This window comes from Strix uralensis, chromosome 9, assembly GCF_047716275.1.
Source record: "Strix uralensis isolate ZFMK-TIS-50842 chromosome 9, bStrUra1, whole genome shotgun sequence".
NCBI classification, from domain to species: Eukaryota; Metazoa; Chordata; class Aves; order Strigiformes; family Strigidae; genus Strix; species Strix uralensis.
The window spans coordinates 17,682,418-17,708,839 of NC_133980.1; the positions used below are offsets into that span (position 1 = coordinate 17,682,418).

The window sequence follows — 26,422 nt, forward strand, 5'->3', positions numbered from 1 at the left end:
CCCGCGGCTCCGCGGCCGCGCAGCGCCGCGCCGCGCCCCGCGGAGAGAGAGAGAGAGGGCGGGCGGCCCTGCCCGGCACTGCCCTGCCCCGGGGGCGGAGGGCCACGGAAGCCTTTGCCTCCTCCCTCCTCCCCCGGCCCCGGCGCACACGGGAGGAGCAGGCGGCAGCCGGAGGAGCGGCTCCGCGGCCCCCGCCCTGCCCCAGCCGCCGCCGCCGCCGCCGCTCGGAGATGCCGCCCGCCGCCCCGCGGCCGCTGCCGCCGCTGCTGCTACTGCTGCTGCTGGCGGCTGCGCACCCCGCCGCCCCGCCGCACAGGTACCGCGCGGCTCTCCGCGCCCGCGCAGCGCTGCGCCCGCCCCTCCTTAGGAGCGGTGTCCGTCGCGCGTCCGTGAGGTGCGCGGACACCTCCGCTGCCCCCGGGCAGCACCCGCGGGGGTTTTATTGCCCGTGACCGCACCAAGGGAGGGCACAGAGAGGCGCTTCTTCTACGGACACGGGCCGCCGCGAGAGCAGCGCCGGTAACGGCGTGGGCAGCACAGTCTAACGTACGGCTGTCATACGGTATGATAGAAAATACTGGCCCCGCGCCCACAGCTCGGCGGGGCTCTCGCTCACCCCCAGCAGTGACTCAGGGGGGTTTGGGGGCTCCTGGCTTGTCCCCCCCAGCAGCGCGGCCCGGGGGGACGGGGGCTGGGCCCTGCCGTCTGCCCGCTTTAGCCCCGGACACCCGTACGCCGGCAAAATCGGGGCGTGCGGCTCCGCAGCGGACGGCAGTAGCGGGACTCGCGCGCGTCTCTGGTGGACTCTGTTCCTGGGGCATGGAAGGCTTCCAAAGCGACTTACTTCATTAAAATGTCTAGATTCAAAGCGTTTCAGGGTGGAATAGAAAGGCATTAAAAGTTATTTTTATTACTGTGCTATTTTAATTACTATTATATATACTATAAAAAGCCATTACTAATGACTTTTTATTAATTATTTTTTCATTACAATAGCAATTTGCAATGATGTATCACACCACCACACCTTCCATTTTATGAGTTAAAAAAGGAGGGCAGGATAACAGTCTGCATAAACCCAGAATTAAGGGCCAAGTAGTTAATTTTCTCTCCACCTATGTTGCGTGTTAAATTGCACATTCTATGTCAATAATGAAATTGTGTAAGTAATGAACCATATGTTTAAAGTTAGCAATGTTTTTAAGTATTTAAACTGTGTTTTTAAGACAGTCTGTGCCTCTTTACTATTATACAAAGAAAAAATGAAATATATTTAAAAATTAAGCACTATTTTTCCTATTATTCTCAGGCCTACATTTACATGTGGAGGAGTTGTATCTGGAGAGTCAGGGTTTATTGGGAGTGAAGGATTTCCTGGAGTCTACCCTCCAAACAGCAAATGTACTTGGAAAATCACAGTAAGAATTTTTAATATCACAAAATCAGTGCTGAAGACAATGAGGAGCTATTTGTTGTTAATGCCATTGTTTTATATGGGATAACATGTGCAATAATGAACTCAGTAACTCTGAGCAGCTCAACTATCTGGAGCTTTTTAGGGTTGCTGTAATATGATAATAGTGGCTGAAATAGAACTGACCTTGCCTAATGTTAGAAGCAAATTTTCATTGACTTCCATAGATACACTTCTAATTATTTTAAATTAACTCACTTGAAAGCAAATTTCTACCCTTCCAGTCACTGTAGAAAGCAGTAGTTAGACCAAATGGATTAAAGTAAAGCTTTGAGGTATAGATAGTGAAAAGCAAAATTTGTTCACAAGAAGACATAGAAAAAGTTTCAAACAAAACCAAAACATTCAGGCAGATTTGCTTGCAGTGTGCTAGTAACAGCGTTCTGCCAGCCGGGACATCTGGAGTATGTCATACAGCAAGCTGACAAAGCAATAGGAAAGTGTTGTTACCTTTATAAATGAGCACGTAAAAGCATATGGTACGATTGATATTCTGATGCTGAAATGAGACTGTAGGGCAGAGACATTGTATTCATGGACAGCAAATGTCATTAAACAGCTAGGACTTTTCCTCACATCTGCACAAATTAAGCCCTCCAAAATTTCCCACCAAATTTCCTCTCCATTTTTTTAGGCACAGTTCACTAACTCCCATGACATTCAGGCCTAGAATATGGGCTTTACAGAAAAAAAGAAGTATAAGAAAGCATACAAAAATAAATTAGTCTGTGTATTGATGGGATCACTGAAGACAGCTTCCGTTCAAAGGCTGCCTTACAGGCTAGGTGTTGGCAGTAGAATAGGATGTCACAGGATGATTGTGTCCTGCTACTATAGAGATGCTGATGCAAAGCAGGAGACATTGATCTGTTTACAGTGTTCACTTAAAACGGCTCTCGTACCAAACAAGCACTGTAATTTTAATCATTTTATCTGAAGGATACAAGTGAAGCTGTAACAGTTGCTTTCTGCACCTTTATGTTGTATTATTATTAGGGTGAAGTTAGAGATTACCTTTAATCCGTGACTGATGTTATCCAGAAGAGTATGATGTGAAATAAAGTGTACGCTCTTAAATAAACTTGCTTCCTGCTATTGAGGGGGTGAGAGTACAGCAATTAGCGTGGCCCACTTTACAGTCTAAAGAGCAGATGTAAATTGCATTCTAAATCATACACACATGCCTTAAATAAACGACTCTAAAGTTAGTTTACAAATGTAACTCAGTATTAGATCTTCAAAAGTTCAAAACTGAATCTGGAGGAAAATAGTAATTTTGATTATAACACCATAAAGTTTTTACCATTAAAAACTTTGGATTGCGAATGGAAGCAGCACTGAAGAAGCATGTACTGAAGCATGCCATGGATCTGCCCTTCGTCATGGGGGTAGAGGGAGAAGGGAACGATTGCATTTTAAAAGTCTATACAGAGTGGTTTCATTGCAGACTTAATGCGGCTGTTGCCAACAAGATGTGAGCATCCAGGTTAGCCTGAACATTGTGAGAAGCGTTATGACAAAGCTGTAGCAGATCTGTCTCCACTTGGGTCTTACTGACCATGGGAGGACCTTGACGGCTTCTGGCATTTCATGATCATCCTGACTCCCACTGTTCTGCTGTGCTGCCACTTACTCCTGCTCTTTGACTGCTGCATACCTACTCTCTGTAGCTCAGCCAAAGCCAGAGAAGGGCTGCACAACTGTGGTAGTCCAGGCTTTCTTCTGCCCACACCTCATTTAACCCCTATTAGACAATACTGTTCTCTAAGCCAAGCTGAATTTTTTTCCCCATCAACTGTGTAGAACGCCCTGTCTTTTGGATGCACAGGAAGGATGTAAGGAAGGCAAGGGCTACAAAACTTGCAAGACTAAGCCTGCACCCTCTTTAAAAAGAGGATGATTCACAGAACTGAGGGAAAGTGGTATACTCAAGGGTCTGGTTAGCCTGAATTTAAGCAACAAAATCCTTCTACCAGGTACTGCTGAGGCTCAGAGTAGCTTGCCATAGCACCCAAGTAAGAAAGCCAGTTACACTGTCATGAAGAAATATGCTGTAGTTACTGTTAGGCTTCCTCATTTAGCATCTGATCTTAGAAGGTGACTAAGACTTTTTGCCTGTCTGTTTTAGCCAAGGGCTGTGAACACCTTCCTGAAAACACTCTGCCTAATGCAGGATCTGACAAGTCTGCAAGACTGGAGGAGACATTGATTCACTTTGCGTCTGGGTCACGAGAAGCACGAATCTATTGTTTTCTCAACTACAGGATCTCATCATCTATAGAAGCAATACACAGAGAGGCAGAGTGAAAGCAAATTCATTCTTTAGAAGAAAATAGGTTTAGAAAACATTATAGGTAATACAGATAAAGCAATGTAGCATTCAGGTATCAGCTGAAAGCTTTCCAACTGGTTTGCTAAAGCTAGAAGAGTCTCCCTAACTCAATTATGGTTCTGTTATTTCAAGAGACTGGGACTTTTTCAGCTGGCTAAAGAAAACAGCTTCTCTATTCTAAGAGCTCTAAGAAGTGTTCAGCACATGCTTGTGGTTATATTACAACCTTGGCAGACTACCCAGCAGCTTTTAGCTGGCTTTGCTAAGAAGTCATTTGTACAGCTATTTCCTTTCCTATAGTAATGTATATAGCTTTATCTAAAATATGTCATATACATTTACTTTAATACTCTGTAATCCTTCTTGGCCATCACCTCACATAAATGTGTCACACAGTCCAAGAATCTAGACTGCTGTCCTGTGTTTTTCTGGCAGAATGTGTAGTTCCCATAAAACTCTAACAACTTTATGTGCAACAATAATACTGAAGACTGTCAGAGTTATGTAAGGTTATATTTTTATAGGTTCAGGAGCTGTGTTCCAGCAGGTTTGCTGACAATAAGCAAGGTTTGAAAAATTTACTTCTCGGGAGTTGGGAATCTGCCCTGGGGAAGTGAAATATTTTAAATAATTTTCTCTACGTTTTTAGCATTCATTTTCCCATATCATGTGAAACTGCCCTTCCAGTAGAGAAGAGATTTTTACACACGGTTGTATTGCCAGAAAAGAAATAGCTGAGCAGAATCTAGTGCCTTTGTCAGAGAGAGCTATCTAATATGAAATGTTTAAAAAATTGTTCCTTTGTGGCTGGAGAGGATGGAGCTAGGGAACGAGTGACTAGGCAGGAACTGTGGTTCTTCCCAGGATGTAACTCCAAATAACTTTCACATTCATTCTCAGTAGAGAGAAATAATGTTTGGCTTGCAGGTAGTTGATGTATTTTTCAAGTCTGCCTAGGACTGCTATGGCAAAACATACAATCAGCATTTTGATATTAAACATACACCAAACTATATTAAACCTATATACAATATAGGTTTAAAAAATAGGCAAAATATTTTCTCAGAAAGTTGGCAGTTAAGGATTTTTTCCCCCCCAAAAGATTATTTTTGAAGCAAATAATCTAAATGAGGTAATTTTGAAAAGTATGAGAGTTCAGGAATCCTCCCCAGAAACAGGGAGACACAATCATGAAGTGGGCCTTGTGTTTAGTCAGAACAACAACAGGAAAACAGCTTAACTTCTTTAAATGTTAGTGAACTTTGATTAACATTATATGAAATACTTGCAAGGAAAGATAACAAAAAAAAAATCTAGGGACCTTGTTTTGTGGTGGGTTGTATACACAAAATAATCATGCCATTTTGAAGAGGTTAATAATCTACATGGATAATTTTAGGGAATTATGCTCTAGAAAAACTCCTCCTAAAAATTCAGGGAGTGCTATTTTCCTTTAGCCTTCAGTAGGAGTAAGGCATCCTTCACGTGAGTTTAGCATCATAATTTCTTACCCTAAAGAAGTTCACAGAGTTAAAATAAGGGAGGCAGAGGGCAAGTGTGGGTCAGTCACCCTCTGTGTGACAAGGGGAGGCAGAAGCTAAAGTGCCTCTGTCATTGAAAGATACCATAAAACAGAAAAATAAGGCACACCCTGCAGGGGAAGCATCACATATTCTTCCTTTGACCCCTCCCTCTTTTTTTTTTTTTTTTTTCTTCTTCTTAAGAGCTGCAATTCCTTCCAATTCTTCCTCTGAGGTATCCCATCATCTTACTGCATCAGGCTCGGATGTGGCTCAGAGTAAACAGTATTGAGTCATGCTGGCCTTTGCTTTCTCCCCTGTGTTTCTCATGGTGCAATATTTTAAATGTCCTAGGATAAACACTGGCAGATTTTAGCACATTAGTTTTCAACATTCAAAAAAAAGGGCAATTGTTTTACAAGTGTTGTTTTGCAAAGATGCTGTATTTAGGGTGGGATGATTCCTTGGGAGTAGCTGCAAACTGGAGTGGCTACTGCCAGAATGTGGAACCACCGTCCTCTGCACTCTTGAATGTCATCTGGCCAGACCACAAACTTTTAATTGATTTAACATGCTGGAACAAACGTGTTATTTTTGTAAATAGTGACAAATATTATTTTAATAAGCAATGACATTATTTTATAAAGTAATGGCAGTAAGTAGTTACTGTCATTAAGGGCCCCAGTTCACCCATTTTTGTAAAGTACTTATCTCTCCAAATTCAGCTAAATGTGAGCAAGGATTATTCTGACAACTGAACGCTGGAGTAGGGTCCTTGTTAAACATTCATGACCGTGTGGCTGAGTTTTTCCTACACATTTTCTTACAGACTGTCATGAAACAAACTTAGAAACTCAGTGTATCTGTGGGGAACAGTGGACTAAGATCAAGTAGACTGAACTAATAGAAGCTAGAAAGATTAAAAACTATAATGAAATATAATTAGATAAGGTAATGTAGCATAGTATAACATAGTCAGAGGTGGAGAGAGGAGAAGGAAGCATACAACACTGCACAGAATTACTTATACTATGAAACAGAAAACCCAAGACTTGAGTGAATAGTTGTCTAGCAGTTAGGAATTTGACTGCTTTGCCAGCGTCCTCTCCCTCTTGAGCACAGCTCAGTCCTACATCCTCATTCCCCATGTCCCACCTGGGGCAGGATGAGAGAGCAGAATAGCCAGGGGTAAGACTGAGTGCCTTGAGGCTGGTGTGAGCAGAGCAGCGCTGGTTTAACGTGCTCATGGAACAAGGCTGTCAGTGAGCACCCATTAGCATTATTGAGGGATAACCAGTTGCCTAAATCTGAAGGCATTTCTACAAGGACAGCAAAAAGACCTTTTCTTACTCCAGAATCAGCCACCTCTCACATTTCAACTTCCTTCTTCAAACTCTGGGTGGGAGTAGGTATCTTCAAAGAAGCAATTCAAGCTGAGAAAGTAGGGAAAAATCTCGTAAGCACTGACAAAACTTTAATCTACTATGATAGAGCAACTTCCGCTCAACTGTCAGAAACAGTGGAAGGAAAAGGGGAAAATTCTTAAAGATGGGTAATTTGCAGCAAAGCTGCAAGACACTGTAGCAGAAAATGTTGGACAATCTTAGCTGTAGGCATAACAGTTCAGTCTGTTTTAAATCATGATAACCTCTGAAGGTCACCTCATTTGCATCGTGTTGTACCAGTTGTACAAATCTACAAATAATGAGTCTTCCACCCCAAAAGAGCATATACTATTTTACATACATATTTCTGGAAGAAAGACTGTTTTAATTTAACTGCCTAAATCTGACTTTATCTCACTAACTTTACAGCCAGTGTTTTTGAACTGATTTGTCTGGTCACATAGAGTTAGTAGTGTGACCATAAATAACATTCAGGTCTTCTGACAGGAATACCAAATTCCTTTTAGCTCTTTTTCTGTTAAAATGACCATGTCTTAATGCTTCTTAGTGATTCAGACTAGAAGACAAGTGAATGCAATAATAAGAGATCTAGTTATGAGAGCAGTGATTCAAGGAGTCACTCTTGCTTTCAGAGTGTCTTACAATATGACCATGTGTCTGTATTGGCCTTACGCTGACTAAATATACATGTGGGTTATTTTCTGATACCAGCTATAGGGCTTGCTCACTTCAGTAGTGTGAGTTTTAAAGCTAACATCTGGATTTAATGTTTTCTAAAACATAGTCATTGTGCTTTGGAATTTCTGGGTAAGATTAGATGAGTTTTGTGGTTTTGATGTAGTAGTAGTAGTAGTAGTGATGTATGTCAGCACAGGGGAACTGAATGCATTTTTGGGAGAACTTTGAACTTAAAGGAAAATACTCTGAAACCAGCAACTGGAACTGCGTGGGGCTGGCCAGCCAGTGTGTATGTGGACCCTGGGTAGTTGAAAACAGCTCATGCAAAAGTCCGTCCTGCTGCAGGATCAGTATCAGCACTAGACTTAAAAGCAGCTGCATGAATGAGCAACCTTAACACATCTACAGCACATTTTTCACTACATACAGAGTTGCTGCCTGTATTAGTATCTTCTGTGGGTTAAGTGGTAACTTCCATCTATAGCACTGCCATCTATACCTGACAAGGCATTTTTAACTATTGAAACTCACAACATTAAAACACTGTTTGACAATTTCATGTAGGAACAGTTTAGTTGTAGTTTATCTCAAACTGGTGTTTTAAAATGAGTCACTGTTAAGGAAGGCAAAAATTCATGAACTCTTAAATGTGGACTTACTGCAGATATATTAAGTATGTGTTATATATTTAAAGCAGAAAATAACAGCAGTGTCTCAGAACAGCTGCAATCATTTTAATAGGTAACCACTCTACGGGGCTATGAATTGAATGCAGATAATTACACTCTGCCTGTCTAGGGTCCCTCTATACTTTAAAATACTGTTTCCCTTCATCCTGCCCTGTTAAATAGCATTCGCATTGAGTGCTTTGTTAGAATAGTTTTCACTTTGCAGTATTCTGCTTATTCTCTTAAAAGCTTGCAACTCTAGCCCAGGAAATGTTCTCCTCCTTGTAAACTATTATGCTCTCTTAATTTACATCCTTCTCAGTACTCTTGCCTCTTTTGCAATGTCCACGGATGCAGACATGTAAGAAGATTTGCCATCTTATGTTTACTCAGATGTTTTAGAAAACAATTCTTTTCTGCATTGAGGACACTCACTAATAGTTCTTTTGAACTCTCTGTTTATAGTTTTACATATTCTTTCCAAATGTAACTCACTCACTGCAGCCTTCAAGCTAAGTGTACCCACTCCAATAACTATTAGGGCTGTACAGCATTAGCCATAAAGTTTCCCATTTTATTTATAAATGTAAAAGTCGTGTGTCAGTAAATAAAAAAATCCTTCAAACTATGAAACTGTATGACACAAATCAGCAAGATAAGAGAGGCCATGTCATTTGCTCAAAATTGTAAATTGCTAGTTCCATATTAAACCATATTCATCTCAGCCTCCTCACCTTACCTGGTGACAGGGAGCTACATGGTTGATTGCATACTTTCAGCAGAAAATAAGAAAAACATGCCAAGTTGAACTGGGTGGTGATGGTATATTGTCCTGGTTTAACCAGGATAGGGTTAAGTTTCCCAAGCAGTGGGGGGGGAAGCTCTAGCCGGGTTATTCAGATACCACCACATATATAATCGACTATGAGAGTCTGGCTAGACGATGCTGTGGATCAGGAAGAAGATAATCGCAACAGAGATTTTTTTTATGATGGGTACAATATGATTTTAAAAGACACTCCGCCTGGAGTATAGTTGACAAAAAGCTTACCTGGCGAGAAGTGAAGGATATGAAAACACTTATGCAAATAGTGGGATCAGATAGATATGTGGTGTCAGTCACACTTCAAGATACATCTCTCCCTCCCTCCCTCTCTCTGCAGGTCCCAGAAGGAAAAGTGGTGGTTCTTTCTTTTAGATATTTAGACCTGGAAAGTGACAACTTGTGCCGATATGATTTTGTGGATATATACAACGGCCATGCCAATGGACAACGCATCGGCAGGTTCTGTGGTACTGTGAAGCCAGGTGCCCTTGTATCCAACAGCAATAAAATGTTGGTGCAGATGACTTCAGATGCTAATACTGCTGGAAGTGGATTCATTGCGAAGTTTTCTGCAGCAGAACCACATGAAAGAGGTAATTAACAATTATGTATGTGCTGAAGACAAATATAACTGTATAATTCTATGGAGAGCCACTTTAGTGCTTAAAAAGATGCAATGCCAGAGATATTAGGGATTGTGCCCTTCAATGTATTCCTTAATTATCTTGTTTAGCAATAGTCGTTAATCAAAGTGGTAAAGAGGAGGGCTAACTATTGTAAGAGTTGTGGAAGAACTGCACCTAGTAGCAATATGGTAATAGCTAGTCAATAAAATGGCAGATGAAATTCAATATAGGTAAATGTTACAAATAAGGGCAAAACACCCTAACTTTATGTACAGTACAACGGACTCTGAATTTACTGTTACCGCTTAGGAATAAGATCTTAGGTTTAAGATAGATTATTTATGAAAACAATAGTTAAGCATCAATGCAGTGCTCAATAGGTATCAAAAAACTCCAGAAACAACATTTTTTTGAAAGGGAATAAAGACCAGAAAAAAATCAACAAAAATTATGCCACTATAAATCCATAAAGCATCTAACATCTTGAATAGCGTATGCCATTCTGATGTTCCCATCCCAGAACAGGATATAATAAAACTATCAGAACCAGATGCAGCAAGTATGACAGAGTTAAGGAATATCTTCTACACAAAGACCAGATGCATAGCACAGACCTCTTCATGCTGGAAAAGAGAATGTCAAGGGGAGCATAGGAGAGATCTCTAAAGTCATGACCAGTATGGAGAAAGTGAACAGGCACTACAGTCACTATCTCTTCTAATACAAAAACCAGATGAGCAAGTAGCTGCAAAGAAAGGAGAGGGTGACTTCTCTCAGCGAGCTGTTAAGTGGTGGAGCATTGTGCCAGGGGACATTGTGGATTGTCAATTTCTACACTGGTTTAAAAACAATCAGAAAACCATATGAAAGAAAAATTTATTATTTATTATTAAACATAAAGGCATTGCCTTGTGCTTGGGAAGATCATGAACTGTGAGAGGCTGAGAGGTTACAGGGAGGTGGTATTGCCCTGCTGAGTGACTCTTTTCCAAGGCTTTTGCTATTAGCATGATACCAGATAGAAAGGTTGTTGGGCAGATGCAGTGCAGGTGATGAGTAATTAATTAGTCCTTCTAGTTGTATTGATAACTTTTTGAAAGATACATTAAACAACTGTGCTGTGATAGAGTTAATTTAATAAAGAAGGTTCATAATCATATTATAAATAAGGATTACATACCTGATGTAGCTTTGTAAATTGGTACTGGAAGGAGGAGATACGGAGGAAAAAGCCCCTCTCCATTGTGGGCTCTCCACAGGCTGCGGTTCCTTTGGGAATGTCCGTCAGCCCCGGCACAGCTGCCCCGCAGGCTGCAGGGATGGCTGCTCCAGCACCTGCATCCCCTCTGCCTACCCTGGTGTTTGCAGAAACGTTTCTTACTCTTTTTTTTAACCCCCTCTTCATCCACGTCTGGCATTTTCTGCTCTTTATTAAATATGTTTTCCCAGAGGTGCCAGCAGCTGAGCTGAAGGGCTCAGCCACGTCCTGTGGTGGGGCCGTGGCAGAGGCAGCCGGAACCGGCTGGGACCGGCCGTGTCTCCCTCACGAGGCCCCTGCAGTAAAACAAGTGCACGACACGGGTCACCCGTGTCCCTGTTGCACTCTGGTCAGCATGGTGTGCTGTACTTGCAGGGGATCAGTACTGTGGGGGGCGACTGGAGAAGCCATCAGGGTCCTTCCAGACGCCCAACTGGCCGGAGCGAGACTACCCGGCGGGAGTCACCTGCTCCTGGCACATCGTCGCCCCAAAGAACCAGGTAAGGTGCTGCCATCGCCCCGCCAGTGCGGCACAGCCGCCATGGCCTGCAAGGACTAACGTCATCAACTCCCTGCTCGTGCAACACACTGCCTGCCTTGCATGGAAACAAAAAAATGCTCTCTGACTTAAATGTAAAGTTGGGTAGGTGCAAGGAGTGCAGGTGCACCTACGCTCCAGCGATACCCACCTTCCTCTCACGTACTGCATTGCTCCCTCCAGTAACTCCTGTGCTTTCTCAACATTGTAGGTCCTCTTCTGTGCATGGATACCTTCCCCTAAATTAAACTTTTTAAAGCATCTGTGACTGATGAGGCTTTTGAAACAGATTTTTTTTAAAGATTATTTTGTTAATTAACAAAAGATCACGCAAATGAAGTTAGGACAGGTGATCATCTCAGGACCAAACATGATGATGACCAATGCTAGGTTTAAGTCTAACAACATTTATAGCATTTTTGGTGTTGCTGCAGTTTGTTATTGAGGTACCCAGGCAGAGCTGATTGAATTTATTAAAAGCAGAAATGATTTTATTCTGTTTACAGTACAGGGAATATATTTGGATGTGTCCTGTGCAGGGATTTTCAATTTACCTTTCATAAAGTTTGTTTTATTTCATATTTTGAAGGCTCCATCTCATAACATGCTTGCTTAATTAGCCAGATGCTGTCAGAGCATATGTTACCACTTCATTAAGACCTGAAAAGATGTGACAGCAGACCAAGAGAGTCCATTTGCCACCGTTTGCCGCACATGGCAAACACAAGTGTGTTCCCTGTGCTGTAGGGCTACTCTCAATCCTAGCTTCACCTTTTCTGGTTGTTGCTGAGCCATCTGCTCTGTACCTTGGCAGGAAGTCTACAATGACTGAATGTTTTGGTCACCAAGCATGTTTGGTAGGTTCCTTTTCTTAACCATGTCCAGCTTTTTAAATTCCTGTACATGTAAAGATGACTTTCCTCTTAATCTTCTGCTCATGACCATAATCCTCCAAATAAAAAAAAAGCTGCCCCAGATAAATATATTATTCAGATCTTTCATAAATTTCCATTTACCAAGATATTTTCTCCTTTGAACTGAAGCAGTATGTCAGCTTAGTCTTTCCTGTACTCCTCTTTAATCCACATTCCTTGCTTGCTAGATACAGGTCATTTAACAATCCTATAGATAGACAGTGATTTTTAAAACCTTATCTGTAAACTGCAGATGACTGTGGTTCTTTCCAAATATCTGTAGATAAGCCTAAAATCTTTTCCTAAGCTTGTAGAGAAGGTTTAAGAAAGGCTATATAAGCATAAAAATAAGGGTGTTATATTCTGTGCCTTTTGAAGATCCTGTTCCATAAATCTACAAGTTTCTGAATATATATTTTTCATGTACTGCAATAGTGGTTGTTTGCATGCAAATTAGGCAGAATTTTGACAGTTACAAAAGCCATTTTTGAGGAAGTAGTGAATAAGCATCGCTCTTCAAGTGCACATGAAAAGCTGTTCACTCTTCCTTTTGCCAAAGTTCAGGTACTGTTGTCTCTACTTCCCTTTCACAAGCGTGTGAGCAATAAAACAAGGCACTCTTTTGCTCCTAATACAAACCAATTCTTCATTTATTACAGAAGATGGAGGAGGTCCTCAGGATGGGGAAGAGCTTCTATTCTATCTATGAAATACTTCTTTATTAGTGCAAAGTGCAGTTATGAACAATAGTAAAGTAGACATTATGGCCTGCATTTTTGCCTGCTGTGGAAAAATGTAACATTTCTGCTCCCAGTTGCATTACTTCTTTCTATACCATCTTTTTTGATTACAAGCATATTATTCAGATGGGGACTTCCATTTAAAGTGCATTTTTTCATCATGATAAAGTTTTTGAAACAAGCCTGTTACCCATCTCTGAAACCAAGTCTCCCTAGGTTACTCATACTTTATGGGAAACAAAATGATGCCTTACACATCTGAGTAGTGGAAAAGCATATCCAGGCAAAACTAAGACATCAGGTGATAACAGGCTATCATTACTATGAATATAGAATAAGATCATTTTTACTATGTCAGTAAATCAAATAAAGTGTATGTACAAATCACTCCTTTTCCTTTGTACAGTCTTAAAAGATTTAATACCATCTTTGTTTGAGACAGACCTTTAAAGAGAAATCCTGCTTATCTAAAACCAACACAATTCAGTGTTGTCATTCAAGCCTCATTTGTGCTATTTATGGGAAGGTGTTTTAGATACTGATGTGCTTCATATAAAGAAGCATTCTAAATGCATGTATTACCTCTGTTTCAATCATGCGGTTATGTTGTGTTTTCCTTCCTTGCTACACACAGCTGACAATCATATTGCAGGACTTAGTTTCAGAGTAGTAAATTCCATTTCTGTTTTCTTGTCCATTTTTTTTCTTTCTTAAGTAGAAAAGTCCATAAATACAAGTCATATTGGAGATAATAGCATCAGTACTGGAAATACCAGAGTTATAGTAGTTCTCACTTAGGACTTGTAAAGCCACAACATTTATGAAGATCATGTATGGAAACACAATTCCTTTAACTTTCTTCTGGTTTTAGTCTTACTATTAATAATTTTCTTTCTATCAATATTTTTGTTTCTGACCTTTATTTCTGCATCAAGTAAAACACAGCACTGGCAACTAAAGTGATTCAAACCCTGCTGTTAATGAAGTCAGTGAAATGGCTCTTACCAACTTTGCCCTTGCTTTTTGTTTAGCATATCTTGAAGGATACAATGACTCTAAAAGCCCCTTTTCTGTGGTTTAGATTTGTTACAGTTACTTTAAAAGCAACAACACCTAACACTTACTATCTTGTTTTCATTCACTGGTAAAAATAACTTTATTAGAAGTTACTTGCATGTATTTGAGAACAAAGTCTTTTTTATAGACATTACAGTCATACATTAACTATTTGTTGGACAGAAGTCATGTGAATTAAAATACTTTACTCCACAATTAAGTGGATTAAGGACTTTATGGAAAGAAAAATGAATTAGTACTTCATATGAAGAGGTCACTTACTATAAGAAGCACTAATAAATTCTGCATGTCAAAACCTTAATGAGTTATTTACACTTTCCCTGCAGCTAATAGAGTTAAAGTTCGAGAAGTTTGATGTGGAGAGAGACAACTACTGCAGATATGACTATGTTGCAGTGTTTAATGGTGGGGAAATTAATGATGCTAAAAGAATTGGGAAGTACTGCGGAGACAGTCCACCAGCGTAAGTAACTCTCTTGAATTATGAGCTTCACTACCACTATGTGTCATTTTGCTAACAGTTCCGTACTGGGCTTCTGAAAGATTTATATTTTTTTTTAAATTAATTATGACTCTTCATACCTCCAACCAAACTTCTAGAAGTTGCTTAGTATCTTGTCTCTCCTGAGGTTTTCCCTTTCTCTCTTCCTCCATGACTAGCCCTGGCTTCAGCCCATGTTCTGTCCTGTCCCTCAAGCCTCATTAGAGCACTGTCTAATAACACCAATACTAATGCTATTGATATTGGTATAATACCAATATTAATTGTAGTGAAATAATATCACTTAATATGTATGTTTTCATTATAGATACTGAAGTACAGGGATCGAGCTGAACTCACTAGCCCCTTGGCTCATTACTCACTTTACCCAACTCATTTTCCCCTCAGCCACTTCCCTTCTGCTGGTTCCCTGGCTGCTCTTGCATCGCTGCTCGCTGTGTCTCCCATCTGCGCCAAGTCTCTCATGGCACAAACAGCTTTCCTGAGCATGCTGGGTAGCACATCAGGCTTTCACCAGCTTTGCTATCAAATTGCTGCCCCCAAACCCCCTCAACATTCCCCCACAACTCACCTATCCCCAAAAAAACCAACCCATCCACCCAAGGCACCCACCCCCAGAAACTACCCTCAACCCAGCCAATGGCACCAAAAAAAAATATAAAGTTTTTTGGGTGAGGCTGGTAATTTTTAGCTCTCCTTTCCCATTGTTCCTCTTCCATCAAGCTTCTTAAAGCTGAGTAGCTTTAGAAGATTAAGAGGATGCATTTTGTTTCAAGAAATACAAGCTATTAAAAAAAAAAAAAAGATACGTGGAGGAGTGTGACTAGACACGTCTCAGAAGTGGCAGCTAGTTTGAGTCCCAAGAGCAACTAATTGTGGTACGGGGAGCGGGGGGAGGTGCATGCCTCAGTCTTTCTAAGCATAGCTTGCTAGACTGAGATTTACTGTGAGGTTTTTTTTGTGTTTTTTGTTCGGTTGGGTTTATTTAACGTTACATAGTATACCCTCGGGACTCAAGAGGGGAGGCAGACGTTCTGTAGGGCTCTTTTTAAGAGGTCTTTTAAAAGATTTTTCTTATCCATACAGAAGCTATGCAATAGCATGACAGTGCTAGAAATAGAGTAAGCTTAGGCCTACGGAAATTTATTAGAAATTTGGCAAGAATTTAATTAAAGGTAGGGCTGCACCTCAAATACATTAACTTCAGTTTCCTTCAGCCAATTTAGCCTTTTGGTCTTGAGTTACACTTTTATTCTTTCTTTCTTTTTTTTTTCAATTTGAAACTTTCTCCATAAAGACATTTCTTTTCAGGCTTACATTCATTTCTTTTCAGGCTCCCTTCTTGTAGTAAAGTTAAAAAAGCTCCTCTATAAAAAGATACTGATAACAGATAGCCTTATGGGTAAGATTGTCCTTTAAGTGCTAGGTAATTCAGGCCACTAAAATGATGCAAGAGGCTAAATTCTAGCTGTAGTTACATACGTAATCACTTCCTTGTTTTCAAGAAAAACTTCACTAGCAAAAGAAGACTATCTTTCCATATTGCCTCCAATCCAAAGGCTGTGAGATAGAGGGAGATTCTGCAAGGCAGAGTTAGGATTGAGTCCTCAAGGCAAGGAGGTAAAATAGAAATCTTGGATATTCACTCCACCTCTTTGACAAATGACATTCAGAATTTTTCCATTTTTGCCTCATGTATACATTCATAGCAAAGTGACTTCATACTTTATACCTTGGAGCTTTACCAGGAAACTAAGATGAATTGTTGCCCTGTGGTGCTGTGGCACTTGGAGTGACTGCAGATGGACTGAATGGGTCTCCAAATGGCTGATATGTTTCTTTGACCTGAATGTTCTAAGCATCTGTATACATTAGATAACAAATCACCATCATCTGAAGTAAAAACACCCTCCCAAAAGGAATTCTATTGCAAACACTCCTCTTTCTTCAGACAGAATAAAAAAAACAACCAGCAGATGACAGACATTAGTTACATTACTTAATATTTTATCACCACGTAGACAGGTATTCCATTGATGAGCATAGCATGAGAACCTCCTTGTGGCTTTGCAGATCCATCCCTTACAATTCAACTGTTACCGCAGAACAGTAAGGTATTTACCTTCAAGCTACTGTAAAAAACCCCAAACCCTAAGAGAATCTAGCATTAGAAACACTTAACTAGTGATCCGTACAAATACCTTCCGTTCCTGCCGTGGATGTTTTGTTGCACAAGTTTGTTCCAAAGCACTGGAGCAAATAGACTTGCTTCCTAGTTGAACAGAGCTTAAGCCAAAAACATGATTAGAGTCTAGTTTGACTCACTGTATATGTAAGTTGTGACATTTCAGATCTTTTCCAACTGAGGTAAGAACTTAACTCTACAAGATCTTGTCCTTTCTTACTTCTCAGAAGGCATCAGTGAACACCACCCCTTACAGTGAAGCTGGTGGTCTCCAGTCCCTGGGACTTAGCTGCCTCTTTCCAGGGAAAACCAATCCCAGCTGTGCAAGTACGTTTTGCACTGTCAAGATCTGGTTTTGGCTGACAGGGCAGTGCAAAAGGAAGAAGTGCCAGTTAGCCAGTTGCTGAGAGGCAACCAAGAGTAGCTTCCTAAACCACCTCTCAGCTGTGGCTCGGCATCTATCCCCACAGCATGTCAAAGCTGTAAATTGGTCTGCCAAACCCTAATGGGCTTCAAAATATAGACATTTTAGTATGGACTTTGCGCAACAGGCAAATAAGGGCAGAATACTGGGCTCAGACTCAGGCCACATAGCTTAGAGATGAGATTTCCTGTTACAGAATGTTAGAAGTGTCCTGAAAGCCAATTTTAGAATAGCACTGCTTCCTAACCAGAGATCCAGTATAGAGCTTGAACACAGTCATTTTCCCTTGCAGAGCTGTATATAAGCAGCTTCTCTATCCAGTGAAAGGGGGAAAGTATGGCTCTTGGGGATTTTCCACTAGCTCTGCAGAATTCTCATCATAATTTATCAGCTACGTTCAGAAAAACAGTAAGGACAAGACCAGTGTTGTAAAAGAACCAGAAATCATGGTGTGTGAACTGAATTGTGGAGCAAGCCTTCTCTAAAGAGTATTAGTCACATGTCTGACACATGGATTATGCAAGGTAGAACTCATTAACCAGCAGATATAGATAATGTAATGTGGCCTTTTGTAACAGAAACAGAATACATCAGAAGTATGAGTAAAGTGGATACCTTAAACTCATTTGGTGGTTGCAGAGATGAATTCAGGCCCAACTGCAGACCAGGAAGCATACAATATAACCACATACCTGATTCCTAAATACAATTACTATGATACATATATAATAATCACAATTTATTAGATATAGGAATTACTCAAAAAAACCCCTGCCTCTCAGACAAAATCTCCTTTTTAAAAAGACAGGATACACAGATTAGGTCAAATTTTTCAGATTTGGTATTGTAGTCCTGGTGTTCAGGAAGCAGAACAAAGCTCTCGGGCAGCTGATAATCAGCGCCTTCCTGCACCCACAGCCTGTGTCAATACTGCAGCAAGAAAAGCATCATCTGTGGAACTACTGCGGCATCTGTAAACGTATAGAATTCCAGGTAACCAGGCACTTACTTTTGGTTATGTCAGACTCAGCCATCAGAGTAAACTGATTTCCGAAACACGTGCCAGAAAACTGGGAGATGATCACAAGTTTTTACTTCAAAGGTCTGATCAAGTGTTTTGAAGAACGGCTCATGAACTGTCAGGCTTGCTGGGAAGAAACAACACAGTCATTTTAGTAAAACTACATCTGAAAACTGCTTTCTATTTTCCTCTCTCCTCACGAAGATTTTTTTGCTCCTATATTTATTTTTTCTCCTGTTTCCAAAAACTGTGGTTTTGCTTGAAAAATTTGAGTTACTAATTACTAACAAATAATGAGACAAAGTCTGTGGAAAGCTCAAAAGAATAAGAAGTGTTGCTCCGGCTAGACTTCCATTCCATATGGTTTTCTCTAATGGCAGTACTGAATGAAGTCTCATCGCACTACATCCACATCCAGAGGCAGTTTGTGTCACAGAAGGTACTATGCAGTTTATGAACTGAAAACCAATACACTGAACAGCTCATGACATTTCAAATCCTAGGAAAATAACTCCATTAGCTTTTCAAGGCCTTGGTAATGAATATCCAATCATTGACAAAAACGGAGCCCACAGAAATAATAACCCAAAGCATTTTATTTTTTAGTGTTTTTGTTGAAGACTTACAGAATTATTGAATTAATTTTCTTAAGGCCCTCCAAATGTATAATATGTTTTTCATTAAACAAAAGCATGTTTTAAAAAACCCATTTTACCTCTGCTACATACCGAGGATTTCTTCAATATATTTTCACACTGTGTTAATCTAGCCCCTTCTGTTCCATGGAAGTGAAGTCTGCAATGAACTCACACAGAAGAATTTAAAGATAACTCATACTGACATAACCTTCAGGAATCAGAGGTTTAGATGATTCATCAGAATGAGTTTCCCACTGAAAACACCAGTGTCTGACACGACAGTAAAGAAACATGTATTTCACTATTAGTCTGGGGGCACATACTGCATTCAGACCAATAAAGTGAAGAGCGCTCTCATTTTTGTTGTAAGAAAAATGCTATTAATGATTTTTGGTTTTGACATTCAAAACAATGGAAATATTTTTTTTTTCTATTTCAGGCCTATCCTGTCTGAGAGAAATGAGTTGCTCATTCAGTTTTTATCTGATTTAAGCTTAACAGCTGATGGTTTCATTGGCCATTATAAATTTAGACCAAAAAAGTTACCCACAACTACAGTTCCACCTACTACCACAACAGTCCCTGCTACCTCAAGTAAGTTTTACTGGCTTTATTTTATTTCTTAGAAAAATCAATTATTCCAGGACAAGGAGAGTGTTACAGAAAAAAATCTAATAGAAAGTGTATTAAAAATTACAGTTTTATGGTTTGTTAGTATTTCAAATGTTGAGGGAATGAATTAAAATTAGTATACTCAAGGGAGTATCTTAATATACTCAAGGGAGAATCTACTTAACTTTAAAAAAAAAAAAAAATCTATCTAGGTGAGAGTTCAGTGTAACAGTAACTCACTCCAGCTGAGAGAATTTTCCTGTCTCTTCTCAATTTTTGACAGTTAACTAGCAAATTCCATAGAAGAATGGATGAACAAAATTCTTTTGTATAAGAAGTTCTAAATCTTTCATGAAATAGTTTTATTTAAAGGAACTCTTTCTTCTATACAAGCTACTATGTAAAAATCTGACCATATTTTTCTTCATATAGTTATTAAGATCAAGCAAAATTGGTATGGAAGCCACCTGAGCCCTCTTCAGATTCTGTCAACATCCTGTCAATATGACACTCTCCTAGAATTATTTTTATTTAAAAAAATTCAGGGATTGGAACTTATTCAGAAATATGTTACACTAAAATTAAGTTTCCTTTTATATTTAAGACTAGGTAGCATATATGAAAGATCAGAGGAGGATTCCTCTGGAGATATTGCCAAAACTACTTCATTACTGAGATATTGAAGGGATAAATTCTTACAATTTCTATAGCCTGAATGTAGGGGATTTAAGATACAGTTATAGCAAAAAAACAAATTATTTATGATGTTTTTGCAACACATAACCTGATTTGTACTTAAAATGCATCAAAAGTCAGGGCAGCAATGGCTTGTCAGCAGGAAACCAAGAAGCTGTGGTGCTTAAAAACTGAAAATGAAAGGTATTTAAAATAGATGAAAATAAAACATTATAAAAATGAAATCATAATGACCTCTAAATCATTCTGATGTGACTGCTACTCTAATAATAAATAATTCAGCTCTTCTTCACTACAAAGCACTTCTTATCCAAGTTGTTAGTTCAAACACTTGGTCTCAACTAATCCAGGCTGTCAGATACCTCACACTGCATTTGTGTTCAGGGTTTTGCCACTGAGGTTTGCTCTGTGAGCTGTTTGTGTGTGCACATGCAAAAGAGACGTACTTTACTAATTAATGCCAAATCAACTTTTATGACAGTGTTAGAAAATAAAAGCAATGTAAAGCATCTGAGAGAGTACAACAGAGGGAAGGTGTTCAAAAGGACTTGGCAGGCAGACAGAAGTAAGAAGTCCTTTCAATGTCTGATCAGTTGTGCATGGTGTAGGCATTTCTGATCTTAAAAACAAGCCAAAGCACACCAAACCTCTGATCAATCATTTGCATTCAGAAGTGTCCAGTTCAAATAGACTTAGCTTATTATCTTGCAAATCAGACCTGTTCACACTTGCACAGAACTCTAGGCATTAATAAAATATTTAACTTCAGTAGGCACTCTCAAGAATTACTTCAGTCTTTATCTTACATAAAAATATTAGTACCTGAAGAAATAAATAAATGCTATGCAATATGTTAATAAAAGTAATGAAGACTAATCCAATACATATGGTTAAATAATTGATTTTCTTATTTCATTGGGTCGTCATGCATTTGTCTGTCAATATGGCTACATGTAAAATGGTAGGCAACTAAACTTTCAATTCAGTTCTTCTCCAATTCATAGTTTGCTAAAATACCTTAATCGTCTGTACAAAAACAATAGTCAGTCTCTACTGACAAATCATAGTGATGTTAGTCACCAACCAAAATTTACTGAACTCAAAAGTAAAACAACACTAAGTTACATATGTAAGATCACACTGCAATCAAATGTAAATTTTCCATAACATCCTGTTCTAGTGACCTTAGTTGAGACACACATGAAATGATGATCGGAGGAGGGCAGAGGAAAGGAATGTTGTTATTGTGGTGTTCATCCCTTGTAATACCAGATCTAGTTAATGTATACATCAGGATTATTAATCTTTCTTCTTCTTTTTTTTTTTTTTTAACATACTACTTTGCATTTGTATCAAATACCTCACTTCAATTTCAATTTACTCCTTGCTCTTCAAAAAGTTGTGAAACCTACAGCTGCCTTGTGCCAGCAAAAGTGTAAGAGAAGCGGGACTCTTGAAAGCAATTATTGTTCAAGCAACTTTGGTAAGGAAGCAAATTTTTTTTCTTTTTAATTATTCACTTGGTACTGCATTTTTAGACTCAGGAATTTTACCAGATGTAGTTCTGAGTTATCATTAATATATAAGCTATATTTTTACACCATCTCATCTGTGTATCTGACATTAGTATCTGTGTTTCACTCAATACATTCTTGGAGATTTTCCAAAATAGGCACCGCACGTATGTCTGAAACAAAGCTACTTTCCCAATCTGAAAAGCAAATGACAATAGAAGACAACCTCCTACAGGAAAGTATTGATTCAATTAACGTACTGTCATCTCATTTGTCTGTAACCAGCCAATACACATTTTATGCTCTACCTGCTGGCTATTTCAGAATTCAATTTACAGACTTCCGAAATACTTTTAAGAGAAATTAGAAGGCATGGAAGCTTGCAAGTACTGCTTTCCATACACAGACACAAATCACTCAGGAAAAATGGTGTCTGCTGCATATTTGGATGGCAGGGCTGATTTATTCAGTTATGTCTCAGAGTATTTTCCCATATTAATAGTGGAAGCTTTTTTTAATGCCCTATAATATGATTAAATTTAATGCCCTATAATATGATTAAATATAAATATATGATTAAATATAAAATTTGATGAGGCACCTCCCCCCCCACTGTTTGTTTTAACCTAACTCTCTCTATAGCTAATCCCATAAGATTTGAGGAAATCTGCTGTTTCAGGAATGTGGGGGCAGCTTTGCATCATGTTGCCAGAAAGAATTGAGGGCTGTGGCTGTACCCTAAAGCAGAATGGAGTCATTGCAGCATGACCCCTTACCACTCTTGACCACCAGCCTGTTTTAATTGGCAACCAATATAAGCTGGCCCAAGACCAAAAGAAGCAGGTAGGAAAAAAAAAAATTGTCTCCTACTGACCACACCTCAGCTCTTGTAGTTGATGGTAAATGACACTATATAAAACTTGTTCTTTCTCCTCTAGCATCAGGGTAATAAATCACATTCTCCCCTCTCACCTTTTTTCAAATACTTGAAATTTTTCAGTTTTTTCCATGGCAGAACAAAGAGTAAAAATATTTTATATGCTACTGTGAATGCAAGGGTATCCTAAGGTAAGAACAGAAAGTGTGGTCTTTGTAGAATATGATTTATTCTAAGTTTATTTGCCAACTTTATGAATTTAGAAAATAAGAGCTCTTTCATCATGCATTTCGTTTTTATTGTTTCTAGAAATATAACTACAATACACACCATTTTAACATCCACAGTTCTCTTTTGATTGAACTTGAATATTCCTATTTAATTAAAAACTCTGGATTGAAGGAAGATAATGTGCAAATTTACAAATGCCTAACCCAAAATGTGGATTGTGCAGATTTGTAAAATAAATCTGGCTGCACGTAACTGATAACTAAAGATCTAATTGATTTTAGGATAGAATAGCTTATTTTAAAAAGGTGATCTGAGAAGGAAAAAAAAAAAAATGTTATTACCATTACCATTCCCTTATGATAAATAAAGATGGCCTACTAGTTAATCTAGTCATTCTAGGAAAAAAATAGTATCTTTTATTTTCATACTGAGAGGTCTTTAGGAGATATGATGGTCTAATCTGTAGTCTAAATTTAGCTGAAATCAGCAAATTCATATCAGTACCAGGCCTCAGACAGATCAAAATCTAGCTCCTAGGACACTGGCTATTCCCCGTTACTCATTTGAGTGTCAGAGATCTGGGAATTCAGCTTTTGCCTAGAACATTTTCAATTCAACTTCTCCGCTGTTTTAAAATTAATCATTAAAAGTAGTATCAAATTGTATTGATTAATTGAAATTATCAAAACCTAGAACTGGGCTTGCAATAGACTGATAGATTCTAGGAACAGTTTTACATTTGGTGCCACCAAAATTTGTCAATAGTGAGTTATCTATTACAGGTGATACCCACATTTTTAGTAATTGTTTCCAGTATTGTTTGTTTCCTTATTATGGAGATGCCTCAAAATTTATGTCTAAAAAGTAATAAAAATATATCAAATGTATCAAATGTTTTTTCTTCCAGTAATAACTGGAACTGTAATCACAACAATAACGCGGGCTGGCAGTCTGCATGCAACAATATCCATCATTAATGTATATAAGGAGGGAAATTTAGCAATTCAACAAGCTGGCAAGAGTATGAGTGCCAAGATTATTGTTGTATGTAAGCAGTGTCCTCTCATCAGAAGAGGTAAGTACACAAAAATAACTGCTTTGTGTGTTTATAAAAGACAACGGTTTTGAAAACTGCAATTTGAAATATGATCCCAAAAATCACTAAAGTTGCAGTAATTGTTTCTGTAATCAGCAACTAATACTATAATTAATCTAAGATAAAAATTACTAGTTATCCAGGTTTATATTGCATTTTCCAGTTTTACTTATAAAGGATTAAACCCACTTAGATCAAAGGAATTTGAAAAACTTTTTTTTTTTTGAAACCCATGTGATATAAAGTAGAATCTGATTTGGTTCTCTCAAATGAGATTTTTTTAGATTTTGGTTTTACGTGTATGTATTTTGGAGCTAATTTTCATACACAGTTATTTAAAAGGGAAAAACAGCATGTATACCTAGAAGAGCAGTAAGTTGCAGCAAATGACAAAAATCCACACATTTCCCTCTTGCTTCTCTCCTGTACATATTTGCATCTTTACTGTAGATATACTAGTAGTATTAAGCCCACTCTATATCTGCAAACAGCTGGTATTTGTTTCTATAGCTATCTTAAAGTATTATGAGAGATCAACCAAGATAATTTCCAGTTAAATGTAACAAGGGCTATACCTACATGGTGTTGTAAGAAATACTGAGACTATTTTTCATTGAAGCAACTAAATGAAAAATAAAACAGTTTTCAGCTCTGCCTCCTGAGTAAACAGGTAGAACAGGAGAACATAAATGGAACCATAGCAGGAAACAAAGTAATTTAATAAGCATCAAAAACCCCAAGATAACATTCAGGATACTACTGGTATTTAAGCATATTAATTAAAAGTGGGCAGTAGCAAAGTGAAAAATCCTTGTCAGAAACTACATTTTGCTTTTACCTTCAGTTCTCTGGAAACTAGACATCTGTCTGGGAGACATAATAATATCCTTGGTGGAACAAATTGTCTCCTTTTAGGCAGACCACTGGCTCCAAACCACACACTTCTGTTTCTCATCCTAAATCTCCATAAATTATTTAACAGCCATTACTTTATATCTAAACTTTTCTGCTTATACCCTTATAATACCACTCCTTCCAGCCTAAGGCCTTGCAAACCCCTAACCCTTTTAAGCCATAAAAAAGACGCAAATCCATCCAATTTCTCCAAAGCCAGAGCTTATCACACAGAAAGTCCACCTTGCTTGCCTGACTGCCTCTCTATATATCTAGAAAATGTTTATGTCTTTGGGTGAGGAAAAGGTAATGAAAAGACTTAAGTGCATTATCCCTTAAGTGCATTATCCTACAAGCTGAGCAAATGAGAAAATATGCAAAATGAATGAGACACGTGCCATTTTGGGTGTTAGAAGCAAAGTTATTCACTATTTATACTGCGTTTCTAATGTCTTTCAGACTCATCTGGCAGTCTACATTTAATGAATATCTCCTATATATTTAATTATGTAGTAGATACTAAGCTATATATCTACTTGATTTTCACATAACTCTACTTTTCAGTGTAACAAGCATGGCAAAAATGGGTGAGGAAGTATATGCTTTAGGTAGGAAGGAAAAAACGTTAGAAGGCATTGGTAACAGTGCAAATGAATAGAGACCACAGATAAAGAACTATACTTATTGAATCACATCCCGGATTTCTGTCTTATAATATCATGCTTTCCTTTGTAGGTTTAAACTACATCATCATGGGCCAAGTAGAAGACGACGGTAGAGGCAAAGTCTTTCCCAACAGCTTTGTCATGAGTTTTAAGACTAAGAACTCAAAGATCCTAAATGCCTTGAAAAACAAAACATGTTAAAACTAAACTCTGCAGCTGCATTCTATCATCTCTCTTGAAAAATACTCATTTAGTGTTAAGTCATGAAGATACAACTGACTGTCAACACTAAGACCATGCTCACCCTTTCTTCCCTCCCATCCACCTAAGCACACCCTGGCACAAAGTGGTATCCATTACATGTACAAGAAGAGAACAGATCCTCCTAAGTCTTACAGCTGAAGATTTGCAGCACAGCCATCTGATCTCAAACATACCAAATTCCAATTACTCAGAAGCTGTTAATTTATAATTGTCCAACTTTTTAAGGAGTTGTGTATGTAAAATAAGAATTCTAAGTGCAATATTTATAGCAACTCATTTTAACTTAGCTTTTTCTCTAAAGTTGTTTTATTACATGGATTTCTGCATTATTATCTGTGCTTAATAAAATATTTTAAGATTAAATCATACACCAACTAGTTATTCATTATGTATAAGAGTGGGACAGGCTAAACATAGAAACTATTTTTTGGTCATTTACATGCTTTTGATGGTTTGGGTTTTGCACAGTATGACTGACACTACACTTCCTTGCTGATTAAGGGCCTGATTTTCCTTCCATTGAAGTCACTGAATCATTGATTTGAATAGAAACTGGGTTTACTCTTCAAAGAATTAGACAACAGTAAAACAGCACCATGCTTTTCTCTACTGATGACTATAATCCTAGTTAGTAAATGTCACTATTAAGTTCCTTAAGGTAATGAGGGAGGAGGAAGGTAGAAATTAATTTAGTGGCAGTAAGGTACACATGCAGATAGTTTACATTTTTTCTGTATTGTGAAAGG

The 26,422-nt window shown here is 38.6% G+C and overlaps 2 protein-coding genes across 2 annotated transcripts in view; both read left to right on the forward strand.

Moving 5' to 3' along the window:
• The window catches only part of PAQR9 (progestin and adipoQ receptor family member 9), a 30,712-nt gene extending 29,391 nt beyond the window's left edge, over window positions 1-1,321 (forward strand). The window contains exon 4 of the transcript XR_012629995.1: window positions 1,310-1,321. The gene's annotated coding sequence lies outside the window, so the exon portion shown is untranslated. The remainder of the gene's footprint in view (window positions 1-1,309) is intronic.
• Window positions 1-26,044, forward strand: PCOLCE2 (procollagen C-endopeptidase enhancer 2). The gene is made up of 9 exons (XM_074877570.1): window positions 1-316; window positions 1,310-1,418; window positions 9,242-9,497; window positions 11,164-11,288; window positions 14,384-14,520; window positions 19,267-19,421; window positions 21,535-21,618; window positions 23,665-23,832; window positions 25,483-26,044. Exons 1-9 carry the CDS (start codon window positions 231-233, stop codon window positions 25,611-25,613), a joined length of 1,251 nt encoding a protein of 416 aa, XP_074733671.1. The 5' UTR covers window positions 1-230; the 3' UTR covers window positions 25,614-26,044.
• Window positions 26,045-26,422: the final 378 nt, after the last annotated feature.

Coding starts and splice junctions, on each gene's coding strand:
- PCOLCE2 (XM_074877570.1), top strand. CDS start 231: ATGCCGCCCGCCGCCCCGCGGCCGCTGCCGCCGCTGCTGCTACTGCTG. Junction 317..1,309: donor CCCGCCGCCCCGCCGCACAG/GTACCGCGCGGC, acceptor TATTATTCTCAG/GCCTACATTTACATGTGGAG. Junction 1,419..9,241: donor AATGTACTTGGAAAATCACA/GTAAGAATTTTT, acceptor CTCTCTCTGCAG/GTCCCAGAAGGAAAAGTGGT.